This window comes from Patagioenas fasciata, chromosome 1 (genome assembly GCF_037038585.1).
Source record: "Patagioenas fasciata isolate bPatFas1 chromosome 1, bPatFas1.hap1, whole genome shotgun sequence".
Lineage (NCBI taxonomy): Eukaryota > Metazoa > Chordata > Aves > Columbiformes > Columbidae > Patagioenas > Patagioenas fasciata.
In genome coordinates, this window is record NC_092520.1 from 157,761,232 (window position 1) to 157,782,905 (window position 21,674).

Sequence of the window (21,674 nt, forward strand, 5' to 3'; positions counted from 1 at the left end):
AAAAGTGAGACAGACAGACCAATTCTAAGTGACCAAAGAGCCTTGGAAGAGGCAGGTGAATGACAATTGTAAGACATTCCTCAGAGGAGTGTTAAAAGGAGTCTCCTTGCATCTCAGCTTCAGAAAATCACTGCCTTTGGTCCATCCCTGTCAGGTATCCAGCAAACATTAACGGAAGAGACTTATTTAATCAAAACCAGACTCTTTCGTTAATGTTTGCTGGATAACTTGTAATTTCAACCTTGAATTTAATTATTTTCCTAGGTTATTCATAGGTTTTGATTATACTGATATTCCCCCCATAATAGGGCCTTACTATTTATATGAATGGTTGTCAAGGAAACCAGAAAACCAGCAAAGCTGGGTAACTTTTCTAGGTTCAGAATTTCTGGTGCCTCAGTATTTAAAAAAATAATAACAATTCTCATCGAAAAACAACTGTCAGGAGATGGGAATTTATATACTTTTGCTCAAATGATTTTTCTCTTTCTGCTGGTCTTTGCTGCTGTTGTTTTTACTCATCACAGAAGTGCTGGTGTCTTTAATGAATTCTGCCTCATCTCTTGCTTTATGAACAGATTATATCTTCCACATATACATGCAACAAGTCTGGATAGAAATAGCAGTGAGTAAAAAGGTTGAGATAGAAATGGATGATTATCTGAACCTGTGGGTCCCGGATAATGTAGAGTAAATGCAGAAAATGTGGAACAAGCCACAACTGGAAATAAAGATTAGATATTAAAAAGGCAGAACAAACAAAAACTCCCAAATCAGCATGAGCATACAGCAAAGGAGAATAACTGCAAATTAATTCTCATTTCTGTAGCAAAGTCTGTAACAGAGCCTGACTGCTGCTTGTTTGACTTTTTTACTTTTTTTTTCCTTCTTTCTTTCCAAATCTCTCACCAATACACACTTATACACAAAGGGCAGACAGGTGGGAAAAAACTGATTTTAGAATGCTTCTTCAAACCTTCCTTAATAACAAAATTAACCGGGGGTGTGAAGAGTTAAGTCATGCTCTGTGTTTGGAACCAACATGCTTTACACAGATGAAACTGCAGGCTGTTATATACAGTAAAATGATTTTTTGTTGTTGTTTCTGCCATTTAGGTAGCAGGATATTCAGCCATCTAGCATCTTCAGAAAAGAAATGACCAAATGGTGATTCACCTCCTGCATGTTTGAGGATTAACTCCCCCTCCTTAGGTCTTTGGCTGGTTTTCCTCCACAAGGTTTCCATTCCTCTCTCCTTGCTTAGCCCCACCAAACTCAAATGGCCAGTTTCCATTTGACACTGAGTCCTTTTTCTGTACTCTCATCTGAGACATTTTAAATTTTCTCCACTGTTCCTTGCTATGTCCAAAATGCTGAATGCCCTCTTTTCTTTTCTCTATTCATTTGTGCAAGATGAGACTGCAGAACAGAAAGTCTGGCCAGTCTCCGTTAGTGCTGTTTCTTGTCCCTTTGGGACTTTTGGCTTCAACTCTAGCTGGTTTTCAGTGTGGCGGTCGGGGTGGAAGACATACAAAGGTAAGAGCATCCTGAGAGAGGTCAGTGAGAATAAACCAAACACCAGCCTCCCAGTCCTACCTCTCCAGTAAAGGCAAAAGTGGAAGTCTTCCCTAGAAGAGAAGATAAGATAAAGCCTTTTTTTTTTTTTGTCCTTCCTGTCAGTGAATGAGTGAAAAGAGACACACAAGGTGGACTGGATAAAATGGCAGGAAGCCAGAGCTTTTTGCTAAAAGCTGACTGACAGGTAGATCTGACTAGAATATAGCCAGTGATCACAAACAACTCGTGGATGCCCTTCTCACTTCACCTGTAAGGAAAGGTAAGAAAGATCAACTGCTCCCTTTAATTGCTAGTGAACTCAATCAACAAGCTCTTTGTAGTAATCCATCAGGGAAGATACAAATCCATGAAAATATTACAATTGCCAGCTTTTTAATTTTAGAAGCTATGCAAATACATACACATTCGCCGCAGCCATTACATGTTCTGGCAAATTTCCATGCAGCTCTTGGGGTCAAAGTCTAGAGGCATACAATGTGTATTTTGTATGATCTCGGGATATTAAACAGGTGTCATCAAGATGCACTGTCCAGAATAAAAAGCAACACCATCTCCTGCATAAAGACATGTTATATTGGATAGACAATAACCTCAGCTCAGTGACAAAGATCTGAAGTGGGATTTTTTTCCTTACGGAACCCTGTCCAAAAGTCCATTTTTAAGGATGATGAAAGAAGGTAGCACAACAGTTACCCTGACTGTTATTCACCAAGTCATGTCTGGCAGGAGGCTACAGGTCTAAAATATTAGTTATCTTGTGCAAAAAAAAGCCCCGACCAAAACTTAAAAATGTTGAGGGAAGGATTTCTGACCCTTTTAAGACTGAAAGATCTCACAGAATCACAGAATGTTAGGGTTTGAAAGGGACCTCGAAAGATCACCTAGTCCAATCCTCCTGCCTGAGCAGGAACACTCAGATGAGGTTACATAGGAAGGCATCCAGGCGGGTTTTGAATGTCTCCAGAGTAGGAGACTCCACAACTTCCCTGGGCAGCCTGTTCCAGTGTTCTGTTACCCTTACCGAGAAGAAGTTTCTTCTCAAATTTAAGTGGAACCTCTTGTGTTCTAGTTTGTACCCATTACCCCTTGTCCTATCATTGGTTGTCACCGAGAAGAGCCTGGCTCCATCCTCATGACACTCACCCTTTATATATCTGTAAACATTAATGAGGTCACCCCTCAGTCTCCTCTTCTCCAAGCTAAAGAGACCCAGCTCCCCTAGCCTTTCCTCATAAAGGAGATGCTCCACTCCCTTAATCATCCTTGTTGCCCATCTCGTCCTGATTGTATTCAATACAAAACAGAATGTACTTCAATGCAGGAGTCAGAGTTGCAGAAGATGATGATCTGTGGAAAGGATGTGGGAATGCAGCTCCTGCCAGACCTCTGACATCCTAATGTGAAGTCAAAACATAGCAGACACATAGAAGAAAAAAAGAATTCATTCTTCTATTCAGAAAGAAATCACTAGCTACTACCTGGCATCTCATCAGCAAAACCACCTCTCTCCAGACCTCAAACTTCTACTGTTTCTGCTTTCAGAGCAAGAATGGTGAAACGTCAGCAGCTGAAAATGCTGCACCAAGAGGCAGTGGGTGGAACACACATCCAGCTGGTGGAATAAATGCCATATCCCATAAAGAACTATTAGTTCTCTTAATTTCAGCAAAAGCAAAGAATTTGCAGGAAAACAAGTCAACCTCCATCCTGCAGGATTGGAGGCCAGGTGGTGGGAACTTCTTATATTGCAATTATTGCTTCAAGAGAACAAATATTACATGAAGCAGTGTTGTTTTCTCCAATGGTAAGTATTATAATACATCAAAACTCCTGGAGAATAAAAAGCCCTAGGAATACATCATGGATAAGAAAGATAATAAAGGATAAAACGTATTACAATTATGCACAAACAATATTAACAATAACCAAGTATAAGAAGAACTGAATGCAACAAGAGGGAGAAAAGAGTGTTATTTTTCTTTGTTACTAGAAAGAGATAAGACGTCTCTCAAACAATGCAGCACTAACTAGAGAAACAATCAGAAGAAAACAAAGACATTTTTGGGAAAGCTGGGCTCCTCCAAAGCAAGAAGTATTGAGCTTGATGTTCATGACATCAGTCTAGCTTCTTGCCCAGGTTCTGGTCAAATATTGGACAAATACTTCAGATAACAGTTAATTTGCATGAGTTGTGTTTAAAGAAGTGTCCGTGTAGCGGGCATGTATCTCTTACACTTCTTGAAGCTGTCAGTGTGAGGGCTAAGGCCACAAGCATCACCCTAATTCCACGTAATCCTGTAGTTTCACCTGAAGGACCATCAGATAAAACTGCAATCAGATAGACAGGTGAATGCAGATCCTAAATGGCTGATTAAAACAATACAGCTGGAATCATTTTATAAAGGCTTTCAACTGTATCAGCCAAAAACCGTGGAATTTATTCAACTGTGAAAGGGGTCAAACCTGAACTAACAGAACGGTATATAGGAAAATTATCAGGGGATCGAAACACTGCTGAGTTTTCATCTTTGCTGCTGAAAGGGTGAGACCTAGACACCATCATCTTACCCTCAAAAAATTAAACTAGATTGAGCCAGTTTGATCTGAAAAGTGATACCTCCACTAAGAGAAATGAAATTTCACCATGTGGAAATTGAAATGTTCTCATATCAAGGTCATTCCAAAAGAGGTACTATCAGTGGCACGTAATTAATAGTCTTATTCTATATCTCTCCTTTGAAACAGGTACTTAAACCCCTATCCAGGCTGAGGTGGCTTCAGAAGACCTGTGAGATGAGGGACTTCACTGCCCGGTATGCTCGTGTTACGTCAGACACACAGCATGGCTTGTCATTTCCAGTGCTGTGAAAAAGTGTCATACAAAGAGGTGTGCCCAGGTAAGATGAAGGTCATTTTTCACCACAAGAATGACCATTTCAGCCCTAGTCCTTCAGAATACTTTCTGCCTATGCTTCCTGTTGGACCGCTCCGTTGGGAAGGAGCTCACATCTGAACTACTGTGCAACACATCCCTGAATTCCAGTTGTTTCTCAGAAACAACCCAACGCCAAACACTTTACAAATTATGAATTCTAACAATTCCAGCTCCCTGGTGGTGAATCAAGGTTATTCTTGGAGTCCTTCCAGCCCACTGTCTTTCTTCAGCTTATCAATCAGACACACAAATATATACACTTTAGTTCTCTGTAAATATAAAAGCAAGGCTCACTAAACTTTTTAATAAAAGGCTCACATGAATACCAATCCCGAATAGGAATGCCTGGAACAGTCCCTGCTGCTCTTCTATCAGTAATCGAATGCCCTATGACAGGGAGGTGTCCCTATGGGCAAGTGAAAAGCTATTAACATAGTCATCACATGTCTTCCCAGCTTTTTATCTGTTAGTGCCAAGAAAATAAATTGTGCTGGAACACAGGATGACCATTAACTCTCCACAGCAAGTACCAGGGATATACAACCTATACCTGTTATGCAGATGAAAGCATCAAATAATTTCTGTACAAGGTTAAGACAGCAAAAGGTTTTCATTTCTCATGGAAGGATGATAAAGTTCTTAGAAAGAAGTTGCTGTAATGGGGATACAACAATATATTGGGCACAAACACTATTTGTAGCAGTCAGTTTGAGGTACTGTGTGTTTTCAACTTCCTCTTTTTTTGCAGGGCACATTGGATAATTTTTGTCAAACTCAATAATTTTTGGAAAATCCCATGTGCAGTTTTTAATCTTTTTCCCATTCTCTATTAGAAGAGCCATCCCTGGAGGTGCAGCGCATGTTGTTGCAGTCAGAGTGACGTTTAAGAAGCTGAACGTCAAGCAGGAATCCTTGCTATTCAAACGTCACAGTCAGCTACTATGACACAAATGTGGGTGATGGCAGCAGAAGAGAGCTAGCTCCTTATTCCTCACTTTGCATATGTTACAAAGAACAGCTTTCCCTGGCTCCCTGGAGGAGGTAGTCCATAGTGACTGTACCGCTCTCCCCTAGAATCAATAAAAAGGTGGAGCTACAAAGACCACAATAGTTACAGAGAAGTTAGAAAATTAACGAAGAACTCCAGTGTTTCCAAAACACCAGCAACAGTAGGAAAGTATAAGCGGTTTATAAAGCCAGGCATGAGGCTTTCTTTTGGAACAGCCAGTTGTGCAGCAGAAGCACTGTGCAATACAACATCATGGGCAGACCGGGACCCTTGGAAGAGGACCAGGAAGTATTGCACTTTCTTGCATCACACTGGGCTTCATCCCGATACACCAAACTCTTACAGTTCCAAATCTTAAATTAACTGCTAATACTTGTAAATCCAAAGAGCAATGACACAAAAATCTGCAAAAAGCTATTCCACCTTTCACATCTTGCCTCCCTCCACAGACGGAGTCAGAGGTGAGGCTGTCCATGAAAGCCAGATGTCATGAAGCTGACCACAACTGCTGGAAGCCACTAACAGCACCATGACTCCCATTCTCATGACCAATTTCTGACCAGCCCCACCAATCTCCACAGCACTTCTTTCATCACTGCCTGTTTTGAATAGGCAGAAATTGAAAACCCAGTGTGATTTTACATAAAATTACCCTTTTACTTATTTATTTATTTTTTTAAAATAATCTGGGCCTGAATAAGGGAAAACACAGTTATTTTTAATTTGTAGTGTTGCATGGCTTCTTTTGTGCAGAAGAGGGGCTGGGAGGGCAGAGGAAGTATTGCTCAGCCTACTCAGTCTGCAAGGATAGATTCTGATCACTTCACAAAGGTTCCACTGTGCTGGGGAGTTTGAATTGCTATCTGTTTCTTGGTGGATACTCATTTCCTTCCAAGCAGTCTGAAGGAAAATATCTTGGCTTACAAGGCCTGGCTTGTTAATGGCCAGTCATCTGTACTGAAAACCATGGATAAAAGACCCTGCTCTTAGCGTGGTAGCGTTGTGTTACAACCACAAGCATATTTTATCACCTGAGATTTCACATCTCCAGTATTCAGTACTTTCATCAGCAAATGCACAAGATCTCAATCATAATGTGGAAATTCAAGTCTAAAACTAAACCATGAAAGTTAGGAAAATCTGTACAATGCTTTGATCAAAGGCTTTGGTTTTCAAAATCTTAAATCTGCACTTTCTCTTAAAAACCAACAAAAAACCCAACAAAACAGACATGAAATGATTTTTTAAAAGAGAAAGGCAACAGGCAGGAAGAAACAGCACTTCATGCTTATTATTTTACTGACATGTACAGAAGGGTAGTTTACAGAAAACACAAAAAGCTGGTGAAATGCAGGAGCATTGCAACCCTACCATAACATGTGACAGTATCTGACCAAAACCACAGCACTGTAGAAACACTTCAACTGAATACCTACCACTGCATAAATGAATGTAAATATAAACAGATGCTGTGTTTCACATCCTGTATTGCATTAGTAGCAATTAGATCTTGCATATGAAGTGGAAAAGGAAGGAAAGAAAGTAATGTCTGCTTTATAACTTTGTGTGTTTGCCTCTGAGGCATATAGTGAACTACTTAAACAAATAAACAACCATGCATTGCCCTTGAACAATTTAAAATCTGCAGGCAGTGCGATGCAAATAGAGTCTGTTATAATCCATGATGGTTACTAGTTAGTCCTGGGAAAACAAATTGTTATGGATGGCAGCTTCTGCAACATCCAGTGGAACTGCTTGATCAGGAGATGGTAGAATGCAGGAGAATGCTGACCAGTTTTGTTGTTTGAGGCTTTATCAACACTGCTGCCACTTTTAACCTCTGCACCTGATGTGACTAATACTAAGCCAATATTCTGTTCACCAAATATCATTCTACATCTTCCCAATTGTCAGTCAGCTCCCTCCCATGTTCTGCAGTTCTGCTGGAAGCATTTGCTTGAATACAGTTCCAAAATTGGTAGATGCCAATGTATGATACATGCAGCCCCACCAACGCTATCATTCATTGTAAAAGTTTCCACTGGCAGCAAAAAAAAATCATGGCATTTGATTTGCTTTTGGTATCAATGGTTGCATGGACACAGAGCACATGTTTAAAAAGCTAACATTACTGGGATATTGGCTTAGGCTAACTCTCGCATGGACACTTGGTTGCTGTCTGGATGGCAGAGTCTCCATGGTAAGGGTCCTTGCAGAGGCATCTTAGTTGGGTTGGGTGATACTCACGTAAAACACGATTCTGTCAAATTTTTATAACCCAGCTGGCCCATGGTCCTACATGAGCACTGCAGGACACGCATAATCCATCACTATAGATTACCTTAACCTACATACAAAACATTTATCAATTATTTAAGTGCGTACAAAAGACTGTCCTACATGATCATCTCTACACATGTAGGAACTGCTTCTGTTGATTGTCTTACCCTTGCACAATTGATTAATTTCGTAGTAGGAACTGTGAATCTCTGAGACAACCACCCAGGATGTTAATCAACACATTTAAGTGCATAAATTGGTCCAGGCACAGCATGGACTGCCTAGGAAATTTCAAGAACTGCCTGAAACTCCCACTGGGACAGCTCCTGTAACAATCTGTCAAATACTTCTTGTGCAGATGGCCAGCAGTTCAGTCGATCACCTAGTTTCAACTTGATCTGCTGTCTGAAACCCGCCCTTTATCTCATCTGTGCAGATGGCTAGCCTGGGAGTTCCTGGACCACGCTGGGAATTAGAACCTTAGGTGCACTGGGAGTGCACACAGGCACACCCCTGAGACCCAGCTACACTACAATTATAATTAAAGAATTAAACTTTGTTTTCCTGCTTAAATCTCATAGCACTTACCCATCTGTCAGAACAAAAGATGTCAACGTCAGACCTAGTGAACCACCTTCACAGTTCAGATGGAAGTGGCTGAGGAGTGACTCATCTCATGCTTAAGTAAATGCTTAAAGTTAGGTAATATTTATGCCACACACTATATCAGCTTGGTTTTGCTCCCTGGATCACACCACTGATTTTGACTGAGTGTGCAGCCTACATCAACATTTCTCATATGAAATCACCTCAGGCAGCACTGGCAGTGAGATTTGTGGTCTATTGTTTCTGGGAACAGTAAAAGTTGGAATATCGTCCATATATGCAGCAAAGTAGGAATTTTTTCACACTCCATTTTCAAGTCAAATGCTCATGTATTGCAGAAACCTATCCACCATTCCCAGCTTCAAGTTCACAGAACAACTGCAGCACGTTTGTGGGCTGAACTATTTAAATTACATGGTTTTTCTGCTTTTCCAGTGATGACAAGACTACGTTCATGTGGGCCATCAAGATTCACGCACAGCAGAACAGGCAAATGCTCATTTTACCTTCTGCTCCCCTCATTTCACCTGACATTGGTAGCAGTCTGTCAGGCAACACCTGGCAAAACAAACTCGCTTCATCTGTATTCCACACATCACACATACAGCTTTGCTGTATCAGCTGCTCCCTCTGCTCTGGGCTAATGCAGATCACAATGGGTTTACTGCCTAAACTTCCCTGTGAGTGAACTGACATGAGATTCCATGCTGAATAATGAAGTGTAGAAGCTAAGTGTCTGTGTTGCACACTTTCAGTATTTAGCTCTGGAGTTTCTTCATGTAAGACTGAACTGAAAAAACACAATAACCTGCAGCCTCATATTTGCAAGCCACAGCTGTAATGGGTCTTTTAGATCAGTGTTTCACAGGTATGTATTTTTCTTTTATTTAATGTTCAAGGAATCACAGAATCACAGAATGTTAGGGATTGGCAGGGACCTCAAAAGATCATCTATTCCAATCCCCCTGCCAGAGCAGGAACACTCAGATGAGGTTACAGAATGACCTCAGCCAGCTCCCTCAGCACCCGCGGGTGCATCCCATCCGGACCCATGGACAATTTTCAGTTTCCAGTTGTTCTGTGGGATGCATTGCTGTAATCGCTACAGCTACTGCGTTAGGACCACAGCTGAATAACATCGCTAAGGTGATCATAGAAAGTGAAACTACATTGTCAAGTAACTCTCCAGTTTGTAGTCACAGCCATATGTGACCACATAAATTTGGAAGAGTTACTGGAAAGCAGCTCCACAGAGAAGGATCTGGAGGTTCTGGTTGAAGGCAAGTTGAAGATAAGCCAACAGTGTGCCCTGGCAGTCAAGAGGATCTAACCGTGTCCTGGGGTGACAGAACCCTAGCGAATGGCAGGAAGATGTGTCAGGGGAGGTTTAGGTTGGACATTAGGATAAGTTTCTTCCCCCAGAGGGTGGTGGAGCCATGGAACAGACTCCCCAGGGAGGTGTCACGGCCCCAAGCCTGGTAGTGTTCAGGAAGAGACTGGACAAGCCCTCAGACACATGGTGTGAACCGTGGGGTTGTCCTGTGCAGGGACAGGAGTTGGACTCAGTGATCCTTGTGAGTCCCTTCCAACTCAGGACATTCCATGATTCTCTATGTGGGCTGTACGGGGCAGAACAAGAATGAAATCTGCAGCTACAGAACCGTTCAACTACTGGCACCATTATCAGCTGCCCACACTTCCAGAATGCTTATTGCTGATTCCTAACTGCATCTGGTAAGTTTAGTTAATAGTAGAGAGTTGCACTGGCAGTGCAGTTCACAATCTGAACAGCTTCTAAGTTGAGGGAGAGCTTTTAAGCACAGATCTCCCTCATGGTTATTGGTGAGGCAATGAGAAGACAGGACAAGGTATGTTGGGGCAGGTTAAAGCATTTTAGTAGAGGTGCCTGTTACGATCATTAAACTGGCTGTTTAAAAGAAATTTATCTTGCAGGCTCCCATCTCAACTGTGTCCGACCCTTTTTCTGGAAATGCTGTTATCAGCTCTACAGCCAAATCTCCTTCTCTTCAGCCCCATCCGCTATCATGTGCCTCAAGCAAAGACAGAGGTCTCTGTGGCCATCCCTTCCCATGTTCCATACCTCTTCCAAGCAGGCTGGTGTTAGTTTGGCAGCACCCACTTCTAGGGAGAGAATGAACATAGGCTCTTTCTGGTGCAGGATGAACATGAACAGCTGTGTTCCCTTGCAAAAGGTAAAGTAAGTCTTCTCTAAATTTTAAAAGGAACATCTGACTTGCTTACTTCACAGCAGCATGCAGAGTAGATATGTTGGTTTGCTAGCCCTAGAAATTCTGGGATAATCAGTGGCACTGTGTATACCCTTTCCTGCAATCAAGTGGCCAGTTTTCCTCTAAAATCTGAGAGAAAACAACACCTATTTCAGAGCCTTATTTTCTACACCTTCCTTTAGGACACTGGTTGTTCTAACTCTAAGCTAAAAAGAATGGTAGGATATGTTAAGAAACATCACCAAACATTTTAGTCTCCAAATTCTGCCTTTTAAAAAAACAATACTCTAGTAGAAAGTGTTGCCCGAGTTCTAAATAGCTACTTGAAAACAAAAAAAGTATCCATACTACATATGGAGAATTTAACATTATGTGTTCCCTTCTACTATTTGAGCAGGAACAAGAGTAGGACTTAAGGGCTTAAGCTAAAATGGCAACTCCTACTGCATTGGAAGTAAGAGGCTGGAAGCTCATACTTATCCAAAGGGAAAAAACCAAACATGAAGTGAAATGTTTCCTGTAGCAGCTAAAATGTGTTCCAAAGCAATGAAACATTGGTGAATGAAAGCTAAGCAAAAAATTCTCAAGGTATTGTTCAGTCTAAGCCCTTTTAAATGTCAACAATTGCTATTGATTACAATTTTACAGAGAACTATGGAGGGTCATTAAAACTGAAATATAGTATATACTGGATTCATAGTTCACTTTAGAGAAAGGCAGACTTTCTAGTAAACATTCCAGCATCAGCTCTGTTTTCCTAACACTGGACAGCATATTATAGCTCCCAAGAGTACAGGTGAAATACATGAACCCAAAACAATCATTAAATCCTCTCTGGAGGGTATGTAGGAAACAAATGAGATGAGCTCCCATAGCAGCTCTCTGTCTTCTTTGCTAAAATTTGCAGGATATTTGCTAGCATCATACCTGGCTTTTTAAAACTCCATTTATATTTACAACTCTTTGCTGTCCTTTGCCAGTGTCTGTCACATTCACCTATACTCAGTACTACTTTATACCATGTTTTTTGGCTACTGAAATCAGTGAAATTGTTTGGTATGCAATATGATAAGCTCTGAGGAAGAGTGGCAGAATCTGGAAAGATATATTTATGTATCGAAGACTGCAACCCATATGAAAGTGGTCCCCAACCTAAAGTTTACGTGTTACATGCAAGACAGTCTGGTGTTGCTTCAGGTCACCAGCCATTTAAAAACTGAAGTTGAGCAAAGATGCAGGGACAAAACAAGACTTTGCTCGGTAGCCTAATAAGTGCCCGGAGTTTTGCCTATAAATCAGAAAGTTGCAGTAAGCTCTCTTGGTTATTATTTACTTAACTAGATTGGACTATACCCCAATGACCAGAAGGAAAACACTAAGAAGTCTGTCTTGCCCAGCTGAGAGGCTGACACTGTAAAACCCTACAATTTGCAGAGAAGTACATGTAATATAGACACATACAAGATTTAACAAGAACAAATCTCCTCCTTGCTATGAAGCTATAAAGAACAGAAGGAAGACTTCTAGCTAATTAGGTTAATAACAGCTTACGGCTTCATGTAGAAGGATGAATAAAACAATAAAAACAGCTAGAAACAAAATACTTTTTAAAGGAACATTTTTTTCCCTCTTCTCTCTCTCTTTCTTTCCCCCTTTCTATCTTTCCACAACTCTTTCTGCTCAAGATTCTGCAACACGGTGTGCTTAGAATTTACATCTTAATTAGCATAGCAATTTTCTAACTTTTGTTTTTCCCTTGGTTTGGGGTGCTGTTCAGAACAGTCTGGTAAGTCATACACATTATTGCCAGCAACTCCAAATGTTAAAATCTGAATATTTCATTCTACCTCCAAAGCTAAAAACCATGCAGCTCAAACTCAAGTGCTGTGCCTCATGATCTAATTTAAACTTCAAAACTATGAAAAAATAATTACTTTATGCTTTGAGTGATTTTTTTTCCCCTTGGAACTCTCCTTCATAGAACTCTCCTTTCTTGATATTCATTCCTTTTGGAAGAGCATGCAGATAAAATAGGTGGCTATTTCAAAATGTAGTATTGGCACCTCATCAGAGTGTGTGTTCTTATGGTGGTACACACCCATGCCTAAGGAATGCAGGGAAGTTGAGTGTTTCAAGTAACAAACTTGGGCTTATTGAACAAGCTGCTTAAGATTCCACCAGTGCTGCTAGAAAGAAGTATCCTTAGCAAAACATAATGTGGTCAGATGCAATTCAACCTAGGCAACCAGAATCTTCTTGATAGTAGGTAAAATTCTAAGCTGCTAAACCGCATATTATGTTGGTGAAGAAATTACACTCATTTTAGCCATTTAGTATCTTCTACTCAAGTGTAACTGGGGTTACAATCACGTGGATTAGAATTAGTTTTAGCCAGGCAGAATATATTAGCCAGCGGTTCTCCCACAAGTCACCAATGCAGAGAGATGGATAAAAAAGGGATAACACAAAAAGGGATGACATGAAACCAGAACTGTATGAGTAACACTTATGTTTGTCATTCTTTACCTTGAGCTCATCTGCATCATAGAAGTCTATGCGCACGGCAGGGACCATCCATGTCTGGAATAGAGTTGCCAGGATCTGTTTGGCAATTGCATCTGCGATGAGGTGGAAGTGGAGTGGGTTTCGCCTGATATGGGGAGAGAAATGTGTTAGATAAAAGGTTTCCAATTCCTCTAGTAAAAGGACAACATCACAACTTGCAAAGCTTTATCTATGTCTAAGGTGTCAAGGTAAAGCCTGTTCAGTGGAGTCCTGCTTTGTGGTCAAAATGCTGAAATAAAATTTGAACAAACATTACAGTAATAGAAATACTGGATCAGTTTCTGGGTGGCTGTAAATCAATATAGTTCCTTTGACTTCAGTGGAATGTGATGATTAATAACAGCTAGAGGATCTTGTCCCTTCTAACAGGTCCTTAGAAGAAGGCCAAGTTAATCCCCCTCTGGGGACTTGAGCTGTGCAAGTGATTTCTTTCAGTTTCTAGGTCAACCTGGTAATTTATCTTTGTGGAGCAGTTGTCTGTGGAGAAGTGGGAGTGGGAGGGAAGGTTAAAAAATAATTGTCTGAATTAGGTGACATTCCAGGCAAATGAGTTTACACACATCTTTTCTACAAGGCAAACTTTGGGTATCAACAGCTGTCCTACGAGAACCCATTTCAGGTGAGTGACTTCTAGCTACTGGCCTAATGAACAGAATGGAGACTGTAAATCTCCTCACATCCTTGTTGCTAAGAGGGAGGGAGGGTTGAAGAAAAGCAGGAAGATAGAAAATACTTCAGAAAAACAGATTTGGGTTCACCTCTGTAATTATAGGACTTGGGCTAAGAGAAAAGCTTCAAAACAAGATCAGTGAAGTCACTATCAGCAAGAGTGGCAAGGTTGGATGAAGTATATGGATTTTTCGGTAATAACGAAAACTTGGACATTACAAATACCATGTTTAAATCCCTTAACCTTGCTTCTCTCTTTGAGAGATAGTAGGCAACAAACTCTGATCTTTATTCAACTTCTGTGGCAGGAGTATGAAAACCAATCAGTGGAAATTAGTCTCAATTTGTAGTTTTCCATGTTTATCCCTAGTTTAGCAACTTTCCCTGTCAGCAGAAAAGGACAGAGTTTGCAAAAGTCATTTGGAAGACAGACAGTTCATTTAGGCTTTAGCATTGGCTCAGCCTTTCTTGGAATAGTGGAGTCTCATCTCTGTGTCATTTGTAAAGGTAAATGGGTGTACTTGTTAATGGATATCTTCATCTAAAAAGAGGAACATTTAGTTTCAGATGCTAGTGGAAGATGGCTGATACTACCACATTCTGCTGTGTGAATGAGAAGTAAGGAAATCTATGTTAGTTCAGGCCAATGTACTTCCATTAGACTTTTGGGCTTTAACCAAAAGATGAATGTCATTTCTTTCTCCATTTCCTGCATTGATGAATAATATGTCTCTTCTCTTTAATGCTACTCTTCTTGCTTTGGTGAGTAATGTTCTTTCTCATTGAACAAAGTCCATAAAAACATGCAAAAATACATATAATGGTTCATAGTATCACAGTGCACTTCCCAGCAGAAATGGGAGATTGTTGTGAGAAGTGATGTATGGCTGGATTTTGCAGTGTTAGAAATACTGCACCTAAGATCCAAACCAATACCCAGGGATGTCAGTGAAGCTGATGTATTGGCTTCAAGGGCACTGTGGATGAAATTACGTACTCACAGGAAAAGCAGAAAAGGGCTGGTTAGAAGCCTTATATATGAGATAATCACAATGGCAGAATAAACCCACAGCTGATCTGCTTTTAACAATGCCCAAAACACTAAGCCACAACATGCTTTGCAAAATGATAAAGGTCTTTCAATCTCCAGCTTGCCCTGGAGTGAGGAGGGGAGAGGGAAAGGCGCAGGCTGCCAGCTGCTGAGTGTCCCATTACCGAGCTAAAGGGATCACAGCAATTACATCTGCTTCACCAGCCCAGCAGGAGAGAAGAAGAGGACATCCTGGCTTATGCAGATTCCGCAGTAACCAGGCACCTTGCCAAGAAAAAATCGGGAGATAGCACTGATCAGAAAACAGATTTCATTAGCAGAGAAAAGGCCGAGAGAAACAAAGCACACCACCAGTGGCTTTGGGCACAGGCAGAGCAATATCTCCAGGCAAATAGGTGTTGAACGTCAACATACGCATTCCACATAGGTCCCTCTGCTCAGCAGAGGCTGAGTCTGGTGTCTGGTAGGACTATTTCCCAGCTGGTGTTCTTTAGTAATCTCTTTTCCTTTTTTTTTTCAGGGTCATTTATCTATGTATTGCAAACTAGAATAAGTAGAATAAAAAATCAGTTAAAACACAAGCTACATCTTCTTCCAAACGATCATTCAGTTAAACAGAATTGATATAAAATATTTGAAGATGAAACACACTAGTTGAAATGAAAAAATCTGATACAAAGGCACCTAAACGTTCAGTAATAGTTTATACATCTGGACAATCCAGAGTGAAACTTAAATGGGAACAAGTTGGTGACATTTTCTTCAGTTCAGCTCCTACTGGGGAAAAAGAAAAAAGGAGTAGTTGTACTCCTACACAGAAATCTCTTTCAAGTTGTTAGCCTTGTGGTAAAGATTCAGCTGGAAGGAAAGTATGTGTCAGAGGCATAGCAGAAGATTATCTCTTACAAAAATATATCCCTGAAACAGAATAGTGACCTGCTGACATCTACAACTAAATGTGCATCAGTCACAGAAAATTTTACTCCAGACAAGATTTTAGTCTTGTGAACTGTGAGGTTTAGCACGGTGCTAGAAGCCAACAGAGCACAAACTCAAACATGGAAAACCTGAAGACAACAGCACTAGCATACACACAGATGCCATTTTTTACTTCTGGTGTCTGCAATATGCAAGGCCTAAAAGATCTGGATTGCTTTGAAGTGTTTCTGAAACAAGTTCAGAAGCTTAAAGATCAACCCAGCATCCATTGTAAAAGATACAGAAGAGACTCTGTAAGATGAGAAATCTTACTGAAGAGATATGAGAAAGGGATGTCAACTTTCCTCTTAATTATTTGCCAACATGACTGAATCACTGGTTGTAAGAATTAGGAGTGACAATCAGGATGTTGTGAAGGATTGGTCTTTTTCCAGAACGGAGACATTCTGGGATATGAGGTTTATAAAACTGAAATCAAACTGTATTGCTCCTATGATAAGTTAAGGGATGGCCATGTGGAGAGCGATTGTTCACGTGAATTTAGCAGCTAGAATTTTAGAAGCCTGGGAGATACCTAAGTCTTCCAGAGGGAGGCTTGAGAGCCCCTCACTTGGGTAACAAGGAGGGGTGGTGTGGCCTTTGGAGAATTTCGAGAAGCAGCTGAAGACACTGAAGTTTGCTAGTGGAAGTTGAGTGGCGTGAAACAGGAAAAATACGATGCTCTGGTCTAAGAAAAACCCAACTTCTTTCTGTTGTGAAGGTGGATCAAGTTATGAAAAGGATTTCAATGCTGTGGTTTCCTGAAATAGCAGGGGGAGTTAATGAGATGATGCAGCAGGATCTTTCCAAATCCCTGAGCCTGAGGACTTCAGTGCAGGACACCTTTCTTGGTTGAAGGGAAGCTGGAATCACGTCTCAAAGAAACACAAACCTCTTCTCTCATTCCAAATGTGGAAGTCCTTTGACTTCAACTTCTCTAACCAACTCAATGCACAGCTGTGTGTTGTGTTGATTTTTAACATGTATGTTATCGCATATAACTAATTTTTCACTGGGCATGTCTGGAGAGAGAAAGAACCACACATACTAGAGGTTGGTTATATCTTGCAGTGCTAGAAAGGACTATACTGTAAATGGTCACAGTATATACAAGGTGGAATCATACAGACCAGTATGTGACAATTTTGATAAACTTATCTTACAAAATAAGTAGGTTTTGGAAAATTCCTGGTATTCATGTGAATTTATATGTTTGGAAGTCCAAGTTTCTCGTGTCCCGAGTTTCCAAACAGACAGGCCTTGAACTCTGAGCCCCAGGTCTTTCAGATGCCTCACTACAGAAGCAGGTATTGAAACAGCCAGAGAATTTCTCCCAAGGTCTCATTTACCTCAAATATATTGAACATCTGAATTTTTGCCAACTGCAACTTTTCACAGTTTCTGCTACGTGGAAAATGCTGATGTGCTAATGTCTTAATGCAGATGAATGCCATTTCAAAATATGGGTATTTCCCATCAAGTGGAAACTCAAGGTTTTAACTGCTCTATTTAGAAAACTGCAAATCTTCATATATTAAATTATTTCCACTTATCTTAAGATCAGAACACTATCCGACAAAGTAAATCATACGTAAAGAACACATATTTATTTTCCTAAATTGCTTTCCTCTAAAGTGAATGAAAAGAGATTCTGGCTGAGATTTTCAAGCGTGAATGCTTAAATATAGGCTCCTAGGCCTAAATATAGGAGTTTAGATGAATGCTTTCATTTTCAGAATTGCTGAGGTCCTATAAAGTTTACTAAAATGAAAAGAACTCAGTAATTTCAAAATTCGGACTATGAATTTAGGAGCCCATTCTGACATGCCCTTTTCTATATATTTTTTATTATCGGGATATCTTATTTTTACATTTCAAAACTTCTTATTCTTCATCAGAGTTTTGATCTGCTCGCTCAAGCATTTGTGGCCCATTCTTCTTGAATAGCCACTGCCACAGAGTTAAATACAAAAATCTACAATTGAAAAAGGGAGTAGTGAACCAAGACTCACTCTTCCCTTCTGTATTATTCCATGGCTCAATTGTTAGCAATTCAAAAAGCGGCTGCTTGGTTGCACAGCCCTCTCTTTGCAACAGAGGAATTTTATTTTCTAAGAATATAAAAAGGTCAGTAGCCCAGGGGGTTTATTTCCAAACCCTATACTTTATTAAGGGAAGCACAACAAGGTAATGCCTTTTATATCTGTAACAAATTGTTACAAGAACTTCAAACAGAAATTATAAAAGGCAGCTTGGGATTTTTTTTTTCCTAATGCCCGTATGACCATCCCTCTCATACCGGGAGAATTTTAATGTGAAATCATTACAGCTTTTTCATACCCTTTCACATCCCATATCGATTAAAATGCTCCCTGAACTATTGGAGAGATCTTACAAGATGCACTAGCTGCCGCATTCATGGATCTCCTTGTTTTGTGTTAACTTATAGAAGTGCTTTGGGAAATAATAAGAGATTTCACGTGTAGATTTTTTTTAAAAACATTGCTTTCTCCATTATATGTCCATTGTTAGGACAGCTATAAAATACAAAAGAAGTGTGTATTACTGATGCACCTATATGGATCAGAGAAACCAGTTTATGCTTTATAGTTTTTGCCAGAAGAATCTCCCACAAAGCAGACTAACATGTTAGAAAAGTTGGAGACAATGACAAAGGTTTTACATTCTCAAATTAACTCCATTAAAGCAAAGTGGCCCCCATGGAATACAGCCATTAGATTACATAAGCTTTAATTACCAGCCGGTGTTGACTTGTGACTCTTCCTTGGAAATTGCATGTCATTCTTTTTATTTAATTTATATCTTCATTTGGCTTCCCTTATTCTACTTGTCCTAACAAAAAAGTTATTATTCATACAGCAATCTATAACACAGTTTAATATCCTAATTTTAAAAATGCTTAGACATATGCTTAACTTTAGGGTTATAAGCAGCTTTCTTAAAGCAAAGAGACCAATACTTCATATTAGAAAGCATTTGTCTAGTTGACTGGTTTTGTTTACACTACGAAACCCCATTACCATTTTGAAGCAACTGTTGCTGTTGGATAGATGGAGTGTACAGCTAAAGAAGTAACTTCTCCAAAGAAGAGGGACTGACTTATGGAAAAAAAAAAAAATAAAAAGGAAAAAAAAGAAAAAAGTTGCTGGCACAAAAGAGAAGTTAATTTTTCACAGATTCTCAGGTCGACCTCACTGCCAGTAGCATGCTATAATTCTGAAGTTTGGCCTTTCTTTGTTTCCAAATGAAACATGGTGTTTAGCATGCCTGTGGAAAAGGTAGAGTACACTTTAGCCTGGACACTCCTCCACTTTTGAGAAAGAAGCGTAGATGCTTTTTGCATACTACTGTATGCACTATTTCCAAAAGCACTTGCACTTTGTTTTGCACATTTGACCCAGTATCTTTAATTTCTAGTGTTCAGTCTTTTGCTTTGGAAAAACTAAAGTTGCATTTAAGACACAATTTTATGAGCTTGGCTGTGTTAAACTGGCTCAGAAGGAAGATTTTTTTTGCTCCTGCAACAGATGTATAAAATCTGTCATAATTAGCAACTAGATGCCCAAGAGAGGAGAGCAGGAACGTTGCAGACTAGGACTAAGTACTCATTCCACAAGCTCTTCTCTGTGCATCACTGCCAATGCATATTTATCACAGTCTGCAAACCCTGCAGTACCTCAGCTCTGCTCAGTCTCCTCCTGAGAGCAGACCTGTCACGTTATGTCAAACTGGGTATTAAAAGCTTCTGGGATTTGGTGGCTTGAGCATCCGTTTTCTAAAGACAAAACTGGAATCAAGCTCCTTTTTCCATTGGGAATGAAATGTCTTTCCAAACTATGGTGTTCTTGTCAGGAATCAACCACCACTGCTCCTTACCTCTCCTCTTCCTGCTCTCTGGAACCCAAAACCAGGTTTGGTTTCTCCAGTGGTTTGAACAAGTAGCTTGCCTAAGTCTCACAATATATACAGTATGACTAGAACCAGAAACTCGCTTTCTTATATCTGAGGAGAAAGGTTTAATACACAGGATTTGCTGTACATTCACCTATAGAAACTCCTGTAGTTTTTATTTTTAATGACCCAGCACCCCAGTGGTTTCATGTCTCTCTATCTAGCACTCTAGCTCAAAGTTAGGGGTATAATCAATATGTTAATGCACAGAGGGAAAATGATTAGACTGACAAAGCCTCCTTTTCTCAGAATTTTCCTATTAGAGAAGCAGGGATTCCCTATGGAAGTAGGGAATTTAGGTACCTCTTTTTGTATCAAAATGCACAGCTAAAACATGCTTTAATTACTAAACTAAATGGAAATGCTAATAAAAGCACACAACATGAATTACAGAGAGATTCACTGAAACCCACGCTCTTACAACAAATGCCAAGTGATGAGGGCACTAAGTGTGGTTGCTTTGCGGGGCCAGCTGTTTAACTAGTAGATTGTATTCAAGGTGTTGCAGGTCAGGACTGAGGTGTAACGGTACAGCTGCCCAAGGAGAGCCCACACTGTGCCTGCCTACATAATAACAGCTGTGATTTCTACACAAGTATCTCAAATAATACAATAGACTCTCTTACAGTCTTGTTACAGGCAAATTCTGCACTTGCTGTTTCAGGTTTCGTTGAACACTGATCATCAGAAACTTCAAAACAGGAAAAAAAAATCTCTTTGACAATACGTTTGGAGGCATGTTCATTCTGTTCTTGCAAAACTATATTTGAGATTGAATGTGGTGATCCTACAAATGAAGGACCAGTAGCCTAACTTCAGAGACTAGGACAGAACAAGCAAACTCCTTCTCCACTGGAAACACAGTCCTTCCAAATGTCTGTTTTGCTCAGCTTACTGGATGACACTTGCTAGGATGCATTCCCTGGTGCACATTTATGGGTTAGAAGAAGAGACATTTCGATGACTGTTTTCACCAATGATCCTCAAGTGAGATGATGAACTTGCTACTGAAATCATGAAGCTTCCGCCATCTGAACCAACCACTTCCAACACTCCTAACTCATTCCTTCTAACGCAGCATCATGGCCTGTCTCCATCCTTCTTCCCTACAATTAAATAGATCCTAGCAATTAAAAGAGGAAGCCTTCTTTTCAATCATCATAATATCTGAAGTGCTTAACAGTCTCCAAGAGAACATTGTTTGCACATGGCAACCAACGCAAGGAATCTCAGCTCTAAATTAATTTTCAGCTGAGTTTGCTGTTTGCTTGTTGTTTATTCTCTAGCCTTCTTCACCATTGCCACTACAGAGATAAAGATCCAAGAAAGGAGCATTTCTGAGGCATGGATCTCTGCACAGGTATCCAAGGTATCAACAGATGCTTAAGACACCTCTGTTTTCTAGAAGAAATATTTGTAAGAAGCTCTGTCTCTTCTTTGAGAACATCTTCCCTTTCTAGCGAACAATTTACTGTCTAGTGAGAAAAGTTAGTTCTAGGCAGGAATAGATTTAGATTTGTCTTTATGTATGTTTCGAGCAAACAAGTAAGATAGGTTATCTTGAATGTAACTAACTGTACTAAAGTGTTGTTAGCTATACTGGACTTTATCTTGATCACCTCTGCTGAGCCAGACAAATCCTGTGAGATGAACAGTACTGCCAGACAAACAGCAATTATGTTCTTGACAAGGGCAGAATCCACCAGGCTTAGAAATACCAATGCCACTTCCCTTCGTTTTGGTTTCATATTTTTAATTAAATTTATGTCCAAATTATAGAAT

General features: G+C 40.1%; 1 protein-coding gene across 7 annotated transcripts in view; it reads right to left on the reverse strand.

Moving 5' to 3' along the window:
- LARGE1 (LARGE xylosyl- and glucuronyltransferase 1) overlaps positions 1–21,674 on the reverse strand; it is a 291,854-nt gene that overhangs the window by 123,202 nt on the left and 146,978 nt on the right. For all 7 annotated transcript variants that reach the window (XR_011735698.1, XR_011735697.1, XR_010651410.2 and 4 more), the window contains exon 5: positions 13,184–13,307. Coding sequence is in view for 3 of the 7 variants with exons in the window: in XM_065838648.2 (XP_065694720.1) it covers positions 13,184–13,307 (124 nt within the window). In the remaining 4 variants the exon portion in view is untranslated. The remainder of the gene's footprint in view (positions 1–13,183; positions 13,308–21,674) is intronic.